Source organism: Drosophila simulans, chromosome 3R, assembly GCF_016746395.2.
Source record: "Drosophila simulans strain w501 chromosome 3R, Prin_Dsim_3.1, whole genome shotgun sequence".
In the NCBI taxonomy this organism is placed as follows: domain Eukaryota; kingdom Metazoa; phylum Arthropoda; class Insecta; order Diptera; family Drosophilidae; genus Drosophila; species Drosophila simulans.
The window spans coordinates 17,082,840-17,101,725 of record NC_052523.2 but is presented as its reverse complement, the minus strand read 5'-3'; the positions used below and the strand labels follow the sequence as shown (position 1 = coordinate 17,101,725).

The window sequence follows — 18,886 nt, the reverse complement described above, 5'->3', positions numbered from 1 at the left end:
AGAGAATGAGCCACTATACCATTGCAGATTTTCAGTTGAAGACAGCGGTGCATGAGTGGATGGTGCTGCTGCTGGAGGATGGTGCTGCTGCAATGCGGATGCAACATTTGTCGCCGGCTGTCTTTTGTCATGGCCATAAAACCGCTGTTTCTGCCTCCGACTGACTGTTTGCCGTTTTCCACTTAAAGTCCGCCATTAAATTGTAAATTTCACCGTTTGCCGTCCTTTGACATTGTGCTGCGCCTCCTTTACCTGCCCGCCGCCGAATGATGCAAAATGCATGGCATGGATATTTACTTAATGACATCCTCGGCGAAGGGTTAAGAATGCTTTTACTATTACTACTCCCCTTGAACTATAAAAATTCTTCCCCGCGTAATACTGAGCTCATGCGTGAATAAACAAAGGCAAGGTAGCGAAAGACTGAGAGGAGAAAAAAAATACAAATAAAAATAATAACAAAATTGGGTCATGGCACACCCCTTTATAGCCAACGGCTGACGGCAACGCCGAATTCTTGTCCATCTCATATGTATGTACATATGTACATCCATATAACTCATAATAAGGTACGCCCACAGCGATTCTGTTTTCTTGCTTCATTATTTTTTCACAAATCCACACCAAAAATTGCGAGATTACACAGAGAATGTAAACAGAACATCTGGACATTCGAGTATTTGCCGAAGGAATTATTGAATTCAAAATTCTGACAACTTTTACAAATCTTTGATGCAAATCTGAAGTATCATTTTATCCGTTAAAGCCTTTTAAGCTAATTTTAAAATGCTAATTATTTAAATTTATATTTTATTTATATTAAATCCGGTTTATTGGTGATTCTTTAAGAAAACATTCTCTTTTGGCTTTTAGCTATGTTGAATACTGTATATTGGCTACATGGGCTTCTTTCTTTTTGGCAAAACGAAAAAATTCGCTTAAAAAGCAGCGAAATAAGTGGGGTTGACATATTCAGGTTAAAGAGATGCGACAAAAGCCCACTTTTGATCTCATTTGTTTTGCACAGAATGGCTAAAACATTCTGATTCACTTTCATGCGCCGAACCATCTCCGATTGTTCGGGCCCAAAACAAGAGGCAGACAAAACAGCTAACAAAAGTGGCCAGAAGGAAATGCAACAACAAGCGAAAGAGCTTGAAAGATTTTATTTGCTTAGCCAACGCTGTGAATATTTAATTTGCGCACTCACACACATGTATCTATACATACACACATACATATGTATGTAGAAGAGGAAGAGTGGCTTTAACGACACTGGTGACCCAGATTTTAGGGGCAAGCTTAAGCTTAAAAGCTACAACGCTAATAAGAACAGCAATGCCGCCGCCATTGCCCACACACAAACACACATAAAAATACAACAAAATAAAAAAATAAATATATACAACTCAAACGCCAAAAGCATTGTTGTTGTTCTCTTATTTGTGCGTGCTGAGGAAAGATACTCACTAATTAACCCAAAGCCAAAGTCAGAGCCAAAAGAATCAACCAAAAACCCATTTGCAAATTGTGCCTGAAAGAGATGGGCACACACAAAACGAAAGAGACAGAAATATACATAGAGTAGTAAAAAGAGAGAGGTATAGCAGAATCTGGAGACTTTCGGGAGGTGGGAACACCCAAATATAAATTATGCTTAGAAAAAAAAAAAATGAAATGTGTGTTTGTGTATTCATAAGTTGGCCAAGACAAATACCATATGACATCATATCGAAGGCCTTATTGTTGAGGTAGAAGCACAATAGCTTAAAGAATACAATGCAAAGAAATTATAAGTTGATGTATACATTTTTTTAATTTTGGGAATTTATTAAATCTTAACAAAAAGCATGGGCTGCATGCCAAATTGGAGCGAGCGAGAGATTGTTTTTAGAGATAAGAATAGAAGCATTTTCACAAATTTTGGATTATTGTATAATTTCGATTTTGAGTCTTATAGCTACTTGCTTTTATAATTATTCGAATGACTCAACGCGGGTAAAACCCTTTGGCACCTGCATACCCTCTTTTTCTTTCTTCGCATTTCTGATTTCACAACACCCACAATCACTTTGGGCACCCACACACACACACACGTGCACATTTGGAGCTCATTTATTGTTCAACATTGTTAAGTAACCATCATCATCAGTGGAGTTTTTTTCCATTTTATTTTCTCAATGTTTACATTTGGCGCTTTGGCCCAAATATTCTGAAAAAAAAAAAACCGACAGCGGTTCCCAACTCGACTCTTCAAATCTTCGAGTGGAAGTGGGATGGCGAGTGCTGCGGGCCGTGTCTTTCTTTATTTCTTTCTCTTTTTCGTTTGGCTTACAGTAATCATTGTCATGCAGGCGATTCTGCTTCATTATTTCGCCTGCTGTACCCACGCTTCCTCCCCAGAATCCCCCAACTCCCCTAACCCCACCACTTGATAACCATCGTAATGAGCTTTAAGTTAAGGTTCTGATCATCATCTCATGGCGGTTTTTTTTTCTCCAAAAGGGGGGATTTTTTGGGAACGAGATGAAGATGCTGCTGGCGCATCACCATCGTCATTTGGTTGGTCACGCCGCGACTTTTGTTTTAAATTAATTCTGGGTACATTGATTTTTAAAGGTGATTTGACATGATATCATTAAAATTGTAGATAACGTGTAGATAAAATGTATATTCAAAAAATAAAATTTCAAATATAAATAATCTTTCCAGTTTGAAATCGAAATCTAAAGGGTAAACCTAAAGGGTAAAGGGTAAATCTAAAGGGTAAAGAGTAGATTATTTTATAATTTTATAAATAATAAAATCTTGTTCCTAGAGTATTTTAGCTTCGCCTTGTAACTTCCATTAAGAAATGCTATTTTCTTTCGATTTCATTGCCTCTGCTGCCTTGCTTGCTTAACCAATATTTTGCCGCTCGATAATGAAAGGAAAGCAAAACGGGTGACTGGGACTGGTGGAGCAGGTTGCGGGGGATGGAGGATGCGCTGCGATACGGCGGGATGGAATGGAGTCGGTCAGTCAGGTCCCCAATACCCATCCCCAATCCCCATCCCAAAAGCCACAAGGCCCACTACACACAACAAAAGCTTATAATCATCAAGAGTGAATCTGCTGGTGAAATGGCCCTTGTTGTTGTTTTGGTTTTTGCTTTTCGGCAGCGACACACACACACAGTTGTCGGTGGTGTTTGTGGTTTAGACTTTGCTTTCTTTCGCGGCGGTGGGGATTTCATAATATTTGCATTGGTGTTGGCCTTTTTGCCGCACAGGTGTTTGTGTGACCCACTTTCGGAGGCATCTCATCCCGAGATGCCGCGACGCCTGAGAAGTTCTGACAATGCCCGAAAAGCAGCAGAAATGCGCTCACTGAATGATGCGGTGGGCACTTCTCGGAAAGGCTAATATTACACTGACTAAGAGCCCATTTCATTCGAATGGGGTAAGTGATGCTCCCAGGCCAATAAAAACCAGAATGTAATTTCCAAAAATCCAGTGTCGATACAAATATGTACTTCAATGATACCCAAACATTTATAGGTATACTTAACATTCATTTTTAAAATCAATTAGATTAGTTTATTATTATCCTCCTTAATAAGAATCAAATAAAAATCATAATAAACAAAAACATAATTTTTGACATTTATTGACATGAGTAATTGAAATTAAGTTCCAACGGAAAGAAAAACAGTTTAGCCAACAGCGAAAACTTTATTCATTAAAAAAGAATCCAATAGAAATAATATACTTTTACAACAAAATCAACTTTATGTTATTTTTGAATAAAATATTTTAATTTAAAGAACAAATGAATTCTTGGAATGAGATGTAGAATTCTACAAATAACGCAGTAAGTGGCGCCGCCATTGTCCAAAATTGGAACTTGTACGCACCATGTAGAATCAATGTAGATAATATTTATTGGCGGACTGTTTAAAATGGGAAAGTCAAAAACAAATGTTTCACATATAGTTTTTATGGTAATTTTTGGTAAAATTTCACAATTTTAATAATATTTTGTTGTAGTTGCAATGAAAAAAAGGACAATCAATCTACTCTTTCCGCTTATTTAAAATAAAACAAATTAAACTGAGCTTGACATCCAGAGATCAGGAAGTCATCAGAAAGTTCCATCGAAATATTGATTAGGAAAGGCAACAGCAAAATAAATACAAAACGTGGAAGCCATAATATCAACATCATCAGCTCTTCGAGTCGTTTCCCACTCCGCTCCACTGATAAGACGTCTGGCGAATAAGTTGACTTTAGTCGCTGCTCGACTGTCTGGAACTTGCCAGAGATGTTAGCTCAGAGAAATTTCATTAAGCCATCGATTTGCGCTCCCCACAACAATATTTACTGGGTGAACATTTTGGGAAGGGAGTGCCTTCATTTGTGGGTGGGCAATATATTATTATTTCTCTTATTTCTGTGATGACCGCAAACGAATCTCTTAAATCGCTTGAATAAAAAACATATTTATAAAATTGTTGCTTAGTTATTATTAAAGAATGCAATCATTTTTTATTATTTATTTTTTTATCTATAGTTATCAAAAGTTCTTTAAACTCGAAGCATACCTAATTAACTTTAAAGTTCTTGCCTTGGCCAAATATAATTTTTTATTTATAAATGGAAATAATTAGCACCTTGAAACTATCCCCAATACTGCTCTCTTACTTTTTTCCCTTAATTTCTCTCCAAGAGAGTGGGGAGCACGCTCCCCCAGAGAGACGACAACAGCTGCTCGCTAAATACATCGCGTGTTTTGGAAGCAACAATTCCGCTACAAATGCTCCACCGCCGTCAACAGAGCTCCAACGTATTTTTTGTTAGGCGCGAGTGCGTCATTATTATACACAAATCAAGGAAAATCAATTGTGGTGCCAAAGTGCGTGCAATTAAAGTGTCAAATTAAGTTTAAGAAGCCCCAAAACCAGCACAAAATGGAGCGTATTTTGAGGGGAATCATGCGGTACAGAAATACGACAAGGGAGCAAATGGTCAAGGAGTTCCAGAAAGTCCGCGACAATCCAGAAGTGAGCAATACTTGAGTTTATAGGTCAAGATTACGGAATATGTATAACTATTTCACATTCACAAATAAAAAGAATTTGGAGCATGAGTTTGCCTTGTGGGGATCGACGAATTGCCCGTGTTTTATATCATTATCACATTCTTTCGACTTGTCTGTCGCAAACTTGGCGCTCTCCCCCATTTCGCTCTTTATCTCGGCTCTCTTTTGAGTTTTATTTGGTAAACAAACAACAAAAGCAAACCGGTTGACCACCAAATTATCCCCATTCACCCCCTTTTGTTTGCTTAATATTAAATTATACTTTCATATACTTAGCTGATTGCTTTTCGGTTTACTTAAATGTCGTGTACCTTTGCTAATTATCAACTTAATGTGTAATAATTGGAAATATTTAAAAAAAAAACGAAAGGAAATATTACAGATATAAAAAATAAATAAAATAATATATATTATTAAAATATATTATATATATTATATACATATATATATAAAAAAAAGAAGAGAAATTCTTTTAATTTAACAATTTGTATAAGAAATTAATTGCCAAGATTTAGAGAACTATTTTCCCAGTGATATAGTTCTACAACGATTTCTATAGAAAACATGGGCAGAGGCTTTCTCCAAGATATGTTGTACAGCCTTGAACCCATTGACGCATTGGCCATTTGCCAAGTATGTCATAACTTGGGGTGGCTATATTCGGTGGCCGATAGCTAGGTATTCTAACATTTAATATTGATAAACTTTATCATTTAGCCCAAGGCCGTCTTCTTCACCTGCATGGACAGTAGAATGATTCCCACCCGGTACACCGACACTCACGTGGGCGATATGTTTGTGGGTGAGTAAATCCAGTCGAGTTGATAGTCTATGACTTAACATTCCTGCCTATTCCCACGGATAAGTGCGAAATGCTGGCAATCTAATTCCACATGCCCAGCACTTCCAGGACGAGTACTTCAGCTGCGAACCGGCAGCTCTGGAGCTCGGATGCGTGGTGAACGACATTAGACACATAATAGTTTGCGGACACAGCGACTGCAAGGCCATGAACCTGTTGTACCAACTAAGAGATCCTGATTTCGCCTCTAAGGTACTTGGGAAAGTCAATGGTTTTTTGGGTCCAGATAAGCAACAATCGACTAACTCACCTTTCTCCACCAGCTTAACCGACGCCTCTCACCCCTGCGATCTTGGCTGTGCACCCATGCCAACACCAGCTTGGAGAGGTTTCAGGAATGGCGCGACGCTGGCATGAAGGATCCACTGATCTTCTCTTCGGAGACTCCGCTCCGCCGCTTTGTGGCCTACATCGATGAGGAGCAGAAGTTTGCCTTGGAGGACAAACTATCCCAGATCAACACACTGCAGCAAATGTCCAACATTGCCTCGTACGGCTTCCTCAAGGCTCGCCTAGAATCCCACGATCTTCACATTCATGCTCTTTGGTTCGATATCTACACCGGTGACATCTATTACTTCAGCCGCGGAGCCAAACGTTTTCTGCCCGTTGATGAGGACACTGTGGATCGATTGTCCGAGGAGGTCAGAAGATTCTATTCGTAGGCGTAACAGGCCAACAGGACCAACTGGATTATCTGTGATATGTGGGCCTTATACCGCGATCGGCATTTACAATTTACCAATACTTAGGATTGTTTTGTGTATTTATAAGTGTGTAATTGTTTTTGTATATAAACTTAAGGCCTACAAAGGTTTCAACTTACAAATCTACGAAAAATCAACGAAGGAGATGGCTATCCATCGCTCACTCACTACGACCTCCACAACTCAAGAAAGCTATTATGTATGTGAGATGCACACTGCCATATTTACAATTACACCATTAACTATTATGGCAGTCATGAAGGAAGTGAGCGATAAAAAACATATATACGTATTTATAGTTACGGGAAGCTGTAAGACTTTGGGGCGGCACCTTGGGCGCTTCGATGTTTGCACAACAACAGACGGTATTCATGTCTTTTTGAACGGAGAACGGCAAATGGATTATGGAAAACAGCGATCCTCGTTTGACTATCAATGGTAATTGTGGCCATGATGATTAATGGCACTGTTGCTTGGATTTTCCAGCTCCTCAAAGTACTTCCGAGCGTTCCTTATGTTGACTAGCGTAGCCTCCGAGGGCAGCGTGGGATCCGACATGACCACCATCACGTAGGTGTTGCTGGTGAAGGTGTCAATGAAAGCGGCAAATGCGCTATTACGCACCTCCATCGATTGGAACTTGGCGCCCAACTTGGAGCAGCTTAGCTTGAACTGCTTGATGATGTTGGACACCTTTTCAAAGCGGTGCGAGTCACGGTTCTTCTTGCTCTGGCAATGGGAGATCACCAGAAAGGTGGCCTTTTCGAACAACAGCACCTCGTCCGCCTCAATGACATTGCCGAAATGTGTTACAGAGTTCTCCAGGGCGGCAACATTCGGTATCAGCATCGTGACAATGGAAGACCAGGCTCTACAAACAGAAGTTGAATTTTAAATAAATTCGGTTGAAAACTTGGTGTTTACTAACTTGTATAGTGTTTCATCCCAAATGCTGGTACGGAAACAGGTGACATTCCCGGGCTTTGACAATTTGATGAGATCTTCCATGCGCTCAGTAAACACACTCTCGCGCAGGCCTTCCGGCACCAGGTCCATTTTGTGCACCAGACAGAAGATCTTGGCATCAGGCGAATTCTGCAGCAGTGCCTCCAGGCAGCTCTGGTAGTAATGGATGTCGCGCTCTATCTCCTGGCTCTCCACATCAAACACATAGATCAGCACCTCCACATTGCGAAAAATGTTGTCTCTCTGCTGGGCAAAGTACTGCTTCATGAACCCCTCCTGACCGCCACAGTCCCAAAGATTGAGCACCAGGTTGCCCAGAAACCGCACATGGGAGTGCTCCACATCGACTAAGGGTGCATGGTGGAATCAGTTCCTGCCCTTTCCGACTATATAGTATTACTCACTTGTTGCTCCGAGGCGTGTCGTATCACGGGCGATATAGTTAGCAAAGATAATGGAGCGCATGCTGGTCTTTCCGGATCCGCTTTTCCCCATCAGCAACACCTGGTAATACAAATATATTGTACTTCGAACGCTTAAGCGGTACAAACAAAAACCACACCTTTTTCTTCATTGTGCCGCTGGTTTTTTAGATCTTCACGAAAATAATCAACAATAAAAACAAATAATAGGCTGGGCCAGTGATGCTACACCTTCGATGACACCATCAAAAGTAACGCGAAGTTAGATGAATTGTTATCGAATTGGTTCGTACCGTCTGATTAAATATAAATAACAAATAAATGTTTTTTAAAGCATAGCACTTCATTTTTGCATTCTTTAAAATATTTGTGCATAAATTAAACATAAAGTGCAATTAAGGGTGAAGGGTTATAATAAGGTTATAAGGTAATAATAAATAAACATAAAAAACGGTTAACTACTTAAAGGATTGAGAAAAGAATGTAAAAATATTTAAGTTGTCAATACGTTAAGTTATTTTCAGTTCTTTGGTACTTGTATTCAAAATATTAATTTTACAAAATTTACGGTTATTCTTTGAAATGAATGCCGATAAGCTGCAGTCACCAAGAACGCGAACAACTCAAGGCCTCTTCGTTGTCTCATCTCTAGCGCAAGACTTTATTTTGTAATTTTCTTGACATTTAACTGTACCCTTCAATTGAAGCATAATTATTCAAGGAACCTAACCCCGAAAACTCTACGCAAGTACGAGAAATAACCCCCAAAATGAAGATGAGCGCTTTTTTCAAACCGCAAAATTGAAACAACCACCGCCGCCACAGCGTGCCATCTCTAGCGTGCACGCGTTTCGCGATGAATGGTGAGAAATCGCAGAGAAAACATGCTTAACAATAAAAAAAGAAGAAAACCAGCAGCTAACGCTGGCTGATTGATATAACGAGGAAGGACAGCGGCGTAAGAGACAAAAATTATAAGTTAGTGTAGAGAAAAAATCGCTCTTCGCGAAGAAAAATCTGGTGACAAATCGTTGGCGATTCGATGAGCAACATAAATGTAAACACAGTGCCCAGGCCGAGTCCAAATGCCAATGGGAATCCAAATGCGAATCCAAATCGCAGTGTGGCCTCCGAGGAGGAGGAGGGCGATGGCCGGATGAGCGACAGCGGGAGCAACTCGGCCAGCAGCCAGCAGAGTCGGACGTCGAGCAGCAGCTCCTCGGACTCGTCGAGCGGTTCACTGGAGGATGATCCGGATGGCGAGGACGAGGATATGTCCGCCCAGGACGCGGGCAGTGCCTCGGAAACGGAAGACGACACCACCACCTGCCAGTCGGATGAACTGGAGCTGGCGCAGCTCACTGGACGGGATATCTTTCGGTTGCCGCGGGGCTTGTGCGAAAATGCATCTATTTTTCATGAATTCTTCTCTCTTGAGACATGGCAACAGCTGCCCCATCACCTCCAAGCCCGACTACAGCCGATGCTTCCGGACTTCTCCCGTTTGGTATCCGGACAGGCACAGGCCGGTGCGGAACAGCAACGTACACTGGTGCAGCTGTTTAATGGTGGTCTTCAGCGCTTCGGCCAATCACCACTGCTTCAGCTACAACGTCAACTTGAGGAAGGAAACCTGCGTCCCGATGTCCTTCAGCTGCGGAGGAGCATACAGCATTCGGGCAGAAGAGAATTTCGTTTCCAGCAGGCTGAGCGCCTAAGTCTGCTAGCCAAGGAGCTCTTTCTGTCAAGAGAACAGCTTCTCCAGCATGCCTACACCTCTGCTCCACCTTCTGATGGTGCATTGGGTAAAAATTTGCCAAGGCCACGTTCCCGTAAGAGAAAGCCGCCCACACTGTCAATGGAGAACAAATTTTGTTCGCAGCGTGCCAAGAAACGCTATGCCCAGGAGCTTCTGGAACTAATAGGCGAGCTAGAAGGAAAACCCGGTGACATCAGTGCCGAGGAGGAGGAAGAGGACGAGGAATGCCGACAGCTCATGGACCGATTGGCCAAAGGCCCACAGGAATTCAAATTGGAGGAGCCCAAGGCTCCAGAGCCGGCAGGTCCTGGCAGGCCCTCGAATGCGGCAGATAAGAAATGCATTTACAACACCTTCTTCAAGCGCCGACCAGGTGTAGACGATGACCTTGTGCTGCGTTCTATGCAGGCGGAAAAAATTCCCAAGCTTAACGACAAGAACTTCCGGAAGTATCTAAGAGACTACAAGCGCCGGAAATTGGAACAACCGGTAAGTCATTGGCCTGTTGTGTTAATACAGTTGCGATCTACATATGTCCACAATATGCTAATTGGTACCAGTTATTGTGCACGTTTGTTTTATTAATTAAAACGTAGAACATTTATGTGTTTAAATTTGCCGACAATTTGCCACAAGAGTTTCTAATTGAGAAACAATTAAAATTCCAGGAAAGTCCCGAGTTCGATACATCGGAGGTACGGCTGCGCGACATATGCACTCGAGCACAGTTCGTCGGAAGCTTTAAGCCAGGCCGGAAACCGAAAGCGCTCATGGCACGCCTCAATCCCGATCCACCGGCTCTGGTGCCGATTGGAGTAACGCCCACGAAGAACGAGTTTGTAGATGAGGAGCCCATGCTGCTGGATGAACCTCAGCAACTATACGGCCGCCGAGCACCGGAAGACCATCCGGAAGAGGACCTGCCGCACAAGGAACCCCCGCCTATGCCAAAGAAAGTAATGCCCGCTCCAGTTGTTCTTCCACAACCCGTGCCCAAGTTGGAACCTTTGAATGGACCCATAACAAATCCCAAGGCGAGTCCCACGACACCCAATCAATCGAACAACCTCATTACTGTTCCTGCAACTGCTGGACATATCACTGGCAGTCCCACACGGGAAGTGCAGATTCGTCCGCCAGCCTCACCACGACCCGCCTGCTTCTTCTCTCTGCTAAGGGATCTATTTGTATCCACACCGCAGCACAGGCTAACATACGGTGAACTGCAAATTTTGTTGTCCAGCTGGCGGGAAATTAACTCAGATGCCTCAATACCTATCGGGGAATGGCCACGATTTCGGCCGGATTGGTCTAAGCTGTTGCAACCGGCAATCAACTTCTTATCGGGTGATTTTGCTTCCGTTCCTGCCGATTATGTTCCCTATATTGAACACAAAACTCAGTTGGGAATCTATCAGTGGATAGGAGCCGGTCGGGACTCGGATGCTAGACTCGTCAGCCTGTGTCAGTTTTGGTTGCGAACGCAAAGGGAGAAACAGTCTCAACTCAGCCCGGTTTTGATTTCGGGTGTTCAGCTGAACTCATTGGTCGATGCTTCACCAACACCACCTCCAAGATGTCCCACCACCTGGACTGTGCGATCGGCTACTCAAGCGGAGATGCTTGAATTCCAGCGCCAGGAGAGAATACGCTTTGAGTATCCGCATCGGCCGTTTACCTATCGTCTCAATGGGTATGAGAGTGTGGTAGGTCCAGTCAAAGGAATCTATACCCAAAGTCTGCCACTGAACAAAGCAAGGGGTCACGCAGTTATGGTTGATGACCGACCTCCATTTGTAACTATCCTGACTCTAGTTCGAGATGCTACCGCACGGCTTCCCAATGGAGAGGGAACACGCTCTGAGATCTCCGAACTGCTTAAGTGCTCCCAGTACATCAGTCAACAGGCTGCGGATAATGTGTTACAGACCATCGTCAGTGGAGCCTTGGATCGAATGCACGGTGGTCCGGATCCTTGCGTGAAGTACGATGCCAGGCGCAAGATCTGGATTTATTTGCATCGAAATCGCAGCGAGGCGGAATTCGAGAAAATGCATCGGCATAACCAGTCCTTGGTAAAACAGAAACAGCAGCAAAGGAAGCAGCTGACCAGACCTAAGATACCAGATGACGGCTCTGGCTTAGCTGCGGATCACCAGCAGGAGCAAGTACCCGCCTTGGTTCCAGCAGTTGTCTCACCGGTTCCAGTTTCAGTGCAACAACCAGTAGTTGCTTCTCTGCAGATGAAGAAACCACTCGCCGTTAAGTGTCCGCCAGTGCCGCCCTTAAAATATCATGTACCACCAGGCACGCCGGTTGGAGGAACGATTGTATCAGCCTCATCCAATATAAATGCAAATCAAATCCCCATCCAGCAGATACAGAAATCTCTGCTTAAGCCTGTGGGAGTGCCCAATTCCGCCCTATCGCCCGTTCAACGGCAATTGGCAACTGGTAAATCTGGCACCTTTGCGATCTCTAAGATCAGTCCCACGCGAAATACCACGCCCATATTGGTTTCCACTCCCAGTGGCTTGCAAACAGTTCATGTTGCAACCACTCCAAATCAAGCAGGAGGATCCGCTTCGCCGACGGTTGCCAAAAAGCTGACCATCAAGAAGCCTGTTCCTAATAACAAAATAGGAAACTTTATCATACCCATGGATCAACAGCAAAGCGGCCAGCAGCCGACGCTACAGGGACAGCATGTGAAGGTGCAACCGATTGCTGGAAAACCCAAGTCACTCACTATCACCCCGCGTCCCCAGATGCCGAAGAACATTATTCGTCTGTTGCCCGCTGGAGGAGCCACCGTAACCGGGAACCCAGTGATAGGTGGTACCAAGCCAAACTCTGTTCAGATCCTTGGTCCCCGCGTAGTTCCGCAAATCCAGACAGTACGTCCGGCTCAGCAGAAGATCGGAGCTGTTTCCATTGTAGCCAACAAACCAGTTACAAGTGTGGCCGCTACAGAAACTGCAAGTCCTGTGACAATGAGCACTATCAGTTCTCCTGTCCCTGGGGGCGGAACGATAGTAAAAATGTCGCCTCAAGCATTTGCCAATCTTCAGCAGCAGCAGCAACAGCTGAAACAGAAGGTTAACAATGCCAGTCCTGCCCTGAACTCACCGCAGCAAAGGATCATTGTGGGTGAGTACGGTTGTTTGTGTATTTAAGTAATTGTACTACAGGTTGTAATCTATAATCCCATTTTTTTAAAGGCAATACGGCAATTTCCTCGAACAAGAAAATCGTATTCCAGTCCCTGGCAAAAGCAGCACCCAAAATACTCAGCACATCGCCAAGTGGTTCGGTAACCAAAGCAACGACAAATTTGTCACCGCAGCAGCAGAGAATTGTGCTGCAGAACTTTAAGCAACCGGTAATGGCTACCAATCAATCCGGTACCTTAACGGCAGTGGGAGGAAATGCAACCCGCGTTATTCGAGCTACTCCAGCCACATCTGTAGGAACTGGAGGAATAGTGGGAGCGGGAAACCCCCAAACAGCTGGGCAAATCATTACCCTGGATAGTTTGCTACAAAAGCAACCTGCTGGAGGGAAACTGCTCACAACCGCTGGCAACAACGTCTTCCAGTTGGCCACTTCCTCGGCGGGAAATGTAATTACACTTAGTCCCAACCAGCCGACCAAGCAGCTACCTACGATGACACGAATTGTGAGTGCCACCAGTACTACTCCGGCAACTGGAAACGCGTCGACTGTGGTGCCCAAAATTATTGGAAAAACTACTGTGCTTCCGGGAAAACCACTACTACTGCACGCCAAGACATTAAAACAGCTTGGCAGCAGTAGTGTGGCCACTACCCAGACCACCACAACGACGACAACAGCAGTTGCATCAGCGGCAGTGGGAGGAACAGGTGGAACTGTGGTTGCGGGAACGGGAGTGACTAACGCTGCCGGGCGAACAACTCAGAATATTGTGATTGGTGGTCAGACGGTGAAGCTGCAGGGAGCGGTAAGTTATTTGGGGAGATCATAGGCGAATGTATTATTTATAAATTCAATGTTAAATTTGCAGATATCCGCTCGAGGTGCCGGCGCACCCGTCCAGACTGTCATTATGGGCAACCAACTGTTGCGATTAGCCAGTAGCACCAGCAATAGTGGAACTACTTCCACTAGCGGCATAACGACGTCACCCAAAACGCTGCTAATAGGACCGGGAGGCACTCAAACCTTGCGCTTGGCCAAGAACGTACTGGTGGCCAACAAGCAAATCACTAGTACAGCAAACAGCAGCGTTGTTAACAGCTCCACGACAGCATCTCCAGCTGCGACAGCGACGGCAACGCCTAGCAACAATCTCGTTTTCGCCGTGCAAGGCAACGGCGGACAGCTCTTCTTCTCACCGGGACTGCAGGGCATGAACCTGAAGCCACTGTCCAGCTTAAAAGTGATACCCATGGCTGCAGCATCGGCAAGTGGGGCAGCGGTAGGAGGCAAAATCTCTGTGACCACGGCTGTCGGCGAAACAGGAGCAAAAACGCTGACTACAAAACTTATACCGGCTACGGTTCTCAAGACGGCCACAGGGAGTGGCAACTAGGAGGCTCAGGAGCGGAGAGGCTTGTTAACCACGTTGAATATCCTTACCGGTTACACTTTCTTCGATTTTGTTTAAACAACACTTGTAATTTATCTATGTAAGCAGAAAGATCGCAAATATTGCTTTGTACTAAGTAAATATAATGGACAACGATAAGATGTCCCATCCAGCAACCAATTTTATGGAACAGTTTATAAAATAATATATATATAGAGAGACCCAATAAAACTCAGATGAAACCAGAAGGGCCATGTTTGCTTGCAATACAAAAACCAATGTGCTTTGCATTTTTCCAACGCTGGATGGATGAAATGTCAGCAAAATGGTTTCTATTTTATTAAACATTTAAATGCGAAAGTAAGTATTTCGCCAACCAAATATATATAAAGAAAATTAAATTAACAAATTTCAACGTTTGCATTTGGCAGGCCAGTGGAAAATGATAGGGTGCACAATACTCTTACATTTGTAGTAAAATGAAATTCATATGGAATAATGGCTATACGCTAGAAACAATACTAATCCTTATGCTGCTTAAGATGTCTGTTAAGCTTAATTTTCAAGTCAAAGGATCTGCCGCAAATGTAGCACGAGATGTACGCTTTTTCTGGCACCTGGTCGACAGGAGAGCTGTCATTAGAGGTCGCTGCAGTCCTGCTCTCCTGCTGGGCAGTGCTATCTAATTGGGCAGAGCTGTCTTCTCGGACGACGCTTTCTTCGGACTCGATGGTTGGCTTCTTGGTTATCTTTGCAATGGGCGAGGTAGGTATTTCCTGCGTGGTCTTTCTCACTAATGACTTGTTGTCTGAAGAGCGACGCCTCTTTCTTGTCTGTGTGTGAGTGGCCAGCACATGAGCCTGCAGCTGCTGGTCCTTCTCAAATGTGTCGCTGCAATATGAGCACTCAATGACACTTTCAGTTGGCTCGGATGACGGTGAAGCAGCTGTAACAGGAACTTCTCCGTCTGCAGGTGGGCCCATTGGACATTGAATGTCCGCATGATTGGAAGTCTCTATTGAAGGAACACTGGTGTCTTCGTTAGAATCTTCAGGAACAGTGGATTCCCCAGGAATATTTGAGCCCTCAGAAGCAGTGGTGACTTTGGTGACACTGCTTTGCAGTGAAGATAACTGTTGAGATTGAAGGTTAACTGGAAGCTGCTCCAATTTTTTCAGTTGCTGGGCAAGTTCGGCTTCACCCTCTACGCATAAAATGTAAAGTTATAAACAAATAACATTTTTGTAATTCTTCCTACTGACCTTCTAAGTGCTTTTTCAAATGTGCTTGTAGAGTGGCGTTTTTTACAGCTGCAAAGGTAAATGGGATTAATCCAATAAATTAGTTTTATGAGTGAGGATATTGTACTCACTTTTGCCACAGTATGTGCACTTCGTGCGTACGTGCACTGCCTGCTTGTGCTCCTTGAGAGTCTCCTTGGAGTTGCAGATGAACCCGCAAACGGGACACTTAATGTGCCGCTGTAACTTGTGATACTTGATGTGAAACTTGATGCGCGATTCTTGAGCATTTGTGAACTTTTTGCCGCAAATATGGCATTCCCAGTCCTTGAGGAGATGGGTGCGGCGCATGTGCTCCATATGTGCATCCTGGTCGGGTGATTCGTAAAAGCAAAGCTTACAACACACAACCGGCGAGTAAATCGGCGGCGGAAGCGGGGCTATCGCATCGTTGTCGTCATCGTATGTAAATCTGACTATCTCCTCCTCCTCCTCTTCTTCTTCGGAGCCATCGTCGGCAGTCCCGGAGTGATCCGCAATAGACGGCCCTAACATGCCGGACGTTAACGCATCGTTGTTTATCATGGCGAATCCGGAGTCGACAGGCGACGCAAAATCTTTGGGTTCGGGTGGATCAAACTTGTCATTATTTTGTACTGGCACTCGGGCCATGTGTTCCTCCTTAATGGGCACATGCGGTATGTCGAAGGCGGCACACACGCGTCTACTGCCGTCCTCGTCGCTGTTATCCTCCTCGTCGGTATCCAGATATATAAATCCGCAGAACTTCTCTTCCTCCGGCTCAATTTCCCTTTTAATAACGATGCCATTATGTTCGCGGTGGTACTCGAGCTCGCTGAACTGCTCCTGTGTTTCCACACAGCTGCGCTTGAATTTAATCAGCCGGTGAAACTCGGCAATGCAAGCGATGCACATGTACTGCGGTCGTCCGTCCTCCCTCGCAACCTTTGGGAGATAAGTTAGGCACACATAATACGATTCCATGACTACCAACCTTTATGTTCCAATCATTCATTTGCTCGAGGATCTCCGCCATATCTGCGACGGCGGCGTCATCCGAACCGAAAATGGGCTTCACAATCGCCTGGTCCATGTCCATTCCCATGGTAAAGTAAATTCCGCAAGTCCGGCAGGGTTCGATGGAGTCCTCATTGAAGCCATTCAGATCCGCACTGAACTCCATGGTGCGCTCGCATTTATTCAATTTTCACAGGAATCCGTTGCACAAAGCGACAATTTTCCTTTTTGTTATTCTGTTGAATTGGAGGTGGAGCATCTTGGGCAGTGTTGCAAAATCATACCACTCGGTCGATAGTGAAGGATTGTGGGTGGTAGCGATGCCGGCAGTAGATAATTAGCTAGATACTACCGATAATAGCTAGATCTTTAACTTTAAAATAGCTTAACCAAAACAGCATTGTAGATCATTTAGAATTATTCTTTGTGTCACGTAACTACTTAAAAACTCATAGTAAGAAGTTCTTAGGCCTTAAAATATCCCGACTTAGCGGATCGTCTTTCCTCATCGAAAGATATCGATTCACCGCCCGGCCACTTTTTGACGATACTCAACACTGTGTCATTGTTTTTATACGAAAAAAACACAATCATCCGCCGTCCGAGCAATTGTTTTCCTGCCTGCCCAGCAACTGTATCGGAAATCACTAGAGCCCGGGCTTCCAGCATCCCCGGAGAGTGCAATGAACCTCACAGAGCAAAACCCATATGGAAATGGGCTGCTCTACGCAGCCTTTAATCAAGACCAGGGTACGTACATACGTGCGGATGTGTGTTATTTACATATACACGATACACCTTATCCGTATAATATAACTGGCCTATTGCGTTGCAGGATGCTTTGCGTGCGCGACGGACACGGGATTCCGGGTCTACAACTGTGATCCGCTGAAGGAGAAGGAGCGCCAATACTTTCCAGAGGGTATGATTGTCAGAGAGAGAGTGCGGGAGACTCCCACGGCCTAAAACCAATTCCATTGTCTACAATTCCGTTTCAGGTGGTCTCAGCCATGTGGAGATGCTGTTTCGTTGCAATTACTTAGCCCTGGTTGGAGGCGGCATCCGGCCGCTGTACCCGCCCAATAAGGTGATCGTGTGGGATGACCTGAAGAAGTCCCCGGCCATATCGCTGGACTTCAATCAGCCCGTGCGGGCGGTACGACTGCGTCGGGATCGCATCGTGGTCGTGTTGGAGGGCGTGATTAAGGTGTTCACCTTCACTCAGCAACCACAGCAGCTGCACGTGTTTGAGACCAGCTCAAATCCCAACGGGCTGTGTGTGCTGTGCCCGCACAGCAATAAGAGCCTCCTCGCATTCCCCGGCCGTCGAACTGGGCACGTTCAAATAGTTGATCTGGCCAACACAGAGCGGGCGCCGCTTGAGGTGATCGCTCACGAGGCTGGTATCAGCTGCATTGCCCTTAATCTGCAAGGAACGCGACTGGCTACCGCCGGGGAAAAGGGCACCCTCATCCGTATCTTCGATACGGAAAGTGGCAAGAAGGTATCAGAGCTGAGGCGCGGTAGCAACCACGCCAACATCTTCTGCATCAACTTTAACCACCAGTCCACAATGGTGGTCGTCGCCTCCGACCATGGCACCATACACGTCTTCAACCTGGAGGACAACAAGCCCCGTGAATCCTCGCTGCCCATAATACCCAAGTATTTCTCGAGCCAGTGGAGTTTTGTCAAGTTTTCGATACCCCAGGGACCTCGATGTGTATGTGCCTTTGGCGCCGATCCTAATTCGGTTGTGGGTAAGTTGGAACTGGAGTGGATCCTTCCCTGAGATTTCTGTAATCGATATTTGTTCTCTTATACAGCCATTTGTGCAGACGGCCACTATTATAAATTCCTATTTAACAACAAGGGTGAGTGCAGTCGAGACATCTGCACACAATTCCTTGAGCTGCAAGACGATGAGACCTAGAAACAAGTCCGACTGTTGCGAACGCCTTTGATGCATCTATACAATTATATATCTCCATGGAAATGTGTTATACAATATTACTTATAAGCATGCTTTAAAATACGTTAAAAGTCGAGTTCACATAAATGTAGTTATACCTTGAGACAAGATTGTGGATATTTTATATTTTATTTGAAACATAAACCGATAATCCAACATGCTCATTTAATTTTACTTTAGCCTTCATTTGATGCATTGTTACGCCATCTGTAATTTGAAAAGCTGAACAAGGTTTTTGTTTTATTACCTTATTCCACATTGAGAAAATAA

General features: G+C 44.5%; 5 protein-coding genes across 5 annotated transcripts; 3 read left to right on the top strand and 2 right to left on the bottom strand.

The window, feature by feature from the left end:
• Positions 1–4,750: 4,750 nt before the first annotated feature.
• On the top strand, positions 4,751–6,770 carry LOC6728859 (beta carbonic anhydrase 1). The gene is made up of 4 exons (XM_002104157.4): positions 4,751–5,041; positions 5,797–5,881; positions 5,946–6,133; positions 6,205–6,770. Exons 1-4 carry the CDS (start codon positions 4,949–4,951, stop codon positions 6,604–6,606), a joined length of 768 nt encoding a protein of 255 aa, XP_002104193.1. The 5' UTR covers positions 4,751–4,948; the 3' UTR covers positions 6,607–6,770.
• Positions 6,690–8,316, bottom strand: LOC6728858 (ras-related GTP-binding protein A). The gene is made up of 4 exons (XM_002104156.4): positions 8,177–8,316; positions 8,019–8,118; positions 7,577–7,961; positions 6,690–7,519 (listed from the first exon to the last, which is right to left on the bottom strand). The coding sequence occupies exons 1-4, from the start codon at positions 8,186–8,188 to the stop codon at positions 7,081–7,083; spliced, it is 936 nt and encodes a 311-aa protein (XP_002104192.1). The 5' UTR covers positions 8,189–8,316; the 3' UTR covers positions 6,690–7,080.
• Positions 8,317–8,636: 320 nt separating this feature from the next.
• On the top strand, positions 8,637–14,613 carry LOC6728856 (nuclear factor related to kappa-B-binding protein). The gene is made up of 4 exons (XM_016175004.3): positions 8,637–10,284; positions 10,464–12,945; positions 13,017–13,777; positions 13,841–14,613. Exons 1-4 carry the CDS (start codon positions 9,079–9,081, stop codon positions 14,366–14,368), a joined length of 4,977 nt encoding a protein of 1,658 aa, XP_016035540.1. The 5' UTR covers positions 8,637–9,078; the 3' UTR covers positions 14,369–14,613.
• An 8-nt stretch (positions 14,614–14,621) lies between these two features.
• On the bottom strand, positions 14,622–16,963 carry LOC6728855 (zinc finger protein 236). The gene is made up of 4 exons (XM_002104153.4): positions 16,622–16,963; positions 15,738–16,572; positions 15,628–15,675; positions 14,622–15,569 (listed from the first exon to the last, which is right to left on the bottom strand). Exons 1-4 carry the CDS (start codon positions 16,808–16,810, stop codon positions 14,887–14,889), a joined length of 1,755 nt encoding a protein of 584 aa, XP_002104189.1. The 5' UTR covers positions 16,811–16,963; the 3' UTR covers positions 14,622–14,886.
• Positions 16,964–17,179: 216 nt separating this feature from the next.
• LOC6728854 (WD repeat domain phosphoinositide-interacting protein 3) lies at positions 17,180–18,785 on the top strand. Its single transcript, XM_002104152.4, has 4 exons — positions 17,180–17,394; positions 17,480–17,566; positions 17,643–18,404; positions 18,471–18,785. The coding sequence occupies exons 1-4, from the start codon at positions 17,328–17,330 to the stop codon at positions 18,575–18,577; spliced, it is 1,023 nt and encodes a 340-aa protein (XP_002104188.1). The 5' UTR covers positions 17,180–17,327; the 3' UTR covers positions 18,578–18,785.
• Positions 18,786–18,886: the final 101 nt, after the last annotated feature.

Excerpts from the sequence above, each read along its gene's own strand:
- LOC6728859 (XM_002104157.4), top strand. The coding sequence starts at position 4,949 with ATGGAGCGTATTTTGAGGGGAATCATGCGGTACAGAAATACGACAAGG. Across the intron at positions 5,882-5,945 it reads CGTGGGCGATATGTTTGTGG|TGCGAAATGCTGGCAATCTA; the intron begins GTGAGTAAATCC and ends CCCACGGATAAG. Across the intron at positions 6,134-6,204 it reads ATCCTGATTTCGCCTCTAAG|CTTAACCGACGCCTCTCACC; the intron begins GTACTTGGGAAA and ends TTTCTCCACCAG.
- LOC6728855 (XM_002104153.4), bottom strand. The coding sequence starts at position 16,810 with ATGGAGTTCAGTGCGGATCTGAATGGCTTCAATGAGGACTCCATCGAA. Across the intron at positions 16,573-16,621 it reads TGAATGATTGGAACATAAAG|GTTGCGAGGGAGGACGGACG; the intron begins GTTGGTAGTCAT and ends TATCTCCCAAAG. Across the intron at positions 15,676-15,737 it reads GTGCACATACTGTGGCAAAA|CTGTAAAAAACGCCACTCTA; the intron begins GTGAGTACAATA and ends TTACCTTTGCAG.
- LOC6728858 (XM_002104156.4), bottom strand. Across the intron at positions 7,962-8,018 it reads GACACGCCTCGGAGCAACAA|TCGATGTGGAGCACTCCCAT; the intron begins GTGAGTAATACT and ends ATGCACCCTTAG. Across the intron at positions 7,520-7,576 it reads TGGGATGAAACACTATACAA|AGCCTGGTCTTCCATTGTCA; the intron begins GTTAGTAAACAC and ends TTCTGTTTGTAG.
- LOC6728854 (XM_002104152.4), top strand. The coding sequence starts at position 17,328 with ATGAACCTCACAGAGCAAAACCCATATGGAAATGGGCTGCTCTACGCA. Across the intron at positions 17,395-17,479 it reads AGCCTTTAATCAAGACCAGG|GATGCTTTGCGTGCGCGACG; the intron begins GTACGTACATAC and ends ATTGCGTTGCAG. Across the intron at positions 17,567-17,642 it reads GCGCCAATACTTTCCAGAGG|GTGGTCTCAGCCATGTGGAG; the intron begins GTATGATTGTCA and ends ATTCCGTTTCAG.
- LOC6728856 (XM_016175004.3), top strand. The coding sequence starts at position 9,079 with ATGAGCAACATAAATGTAAACACAGTGCCCAGGCCGAGTCCAAATGCC. Across the intron at positions 10,285-10,463 it reads GCCGGAAATTGGAACAACCG|GAAAGTCCCGAGTTCGATAC; the intron begins GTAAGTCATTGG and ends TTAAAATTCCAG. Across the intron at positions 13,778-13,840 it reads CGGTGAAGCTGCAGGGAGCG|ATATCCGCTCGAGGTGCCGG; the intron begins GTAAGTTATTTG and ends TTAAATTTGCAG.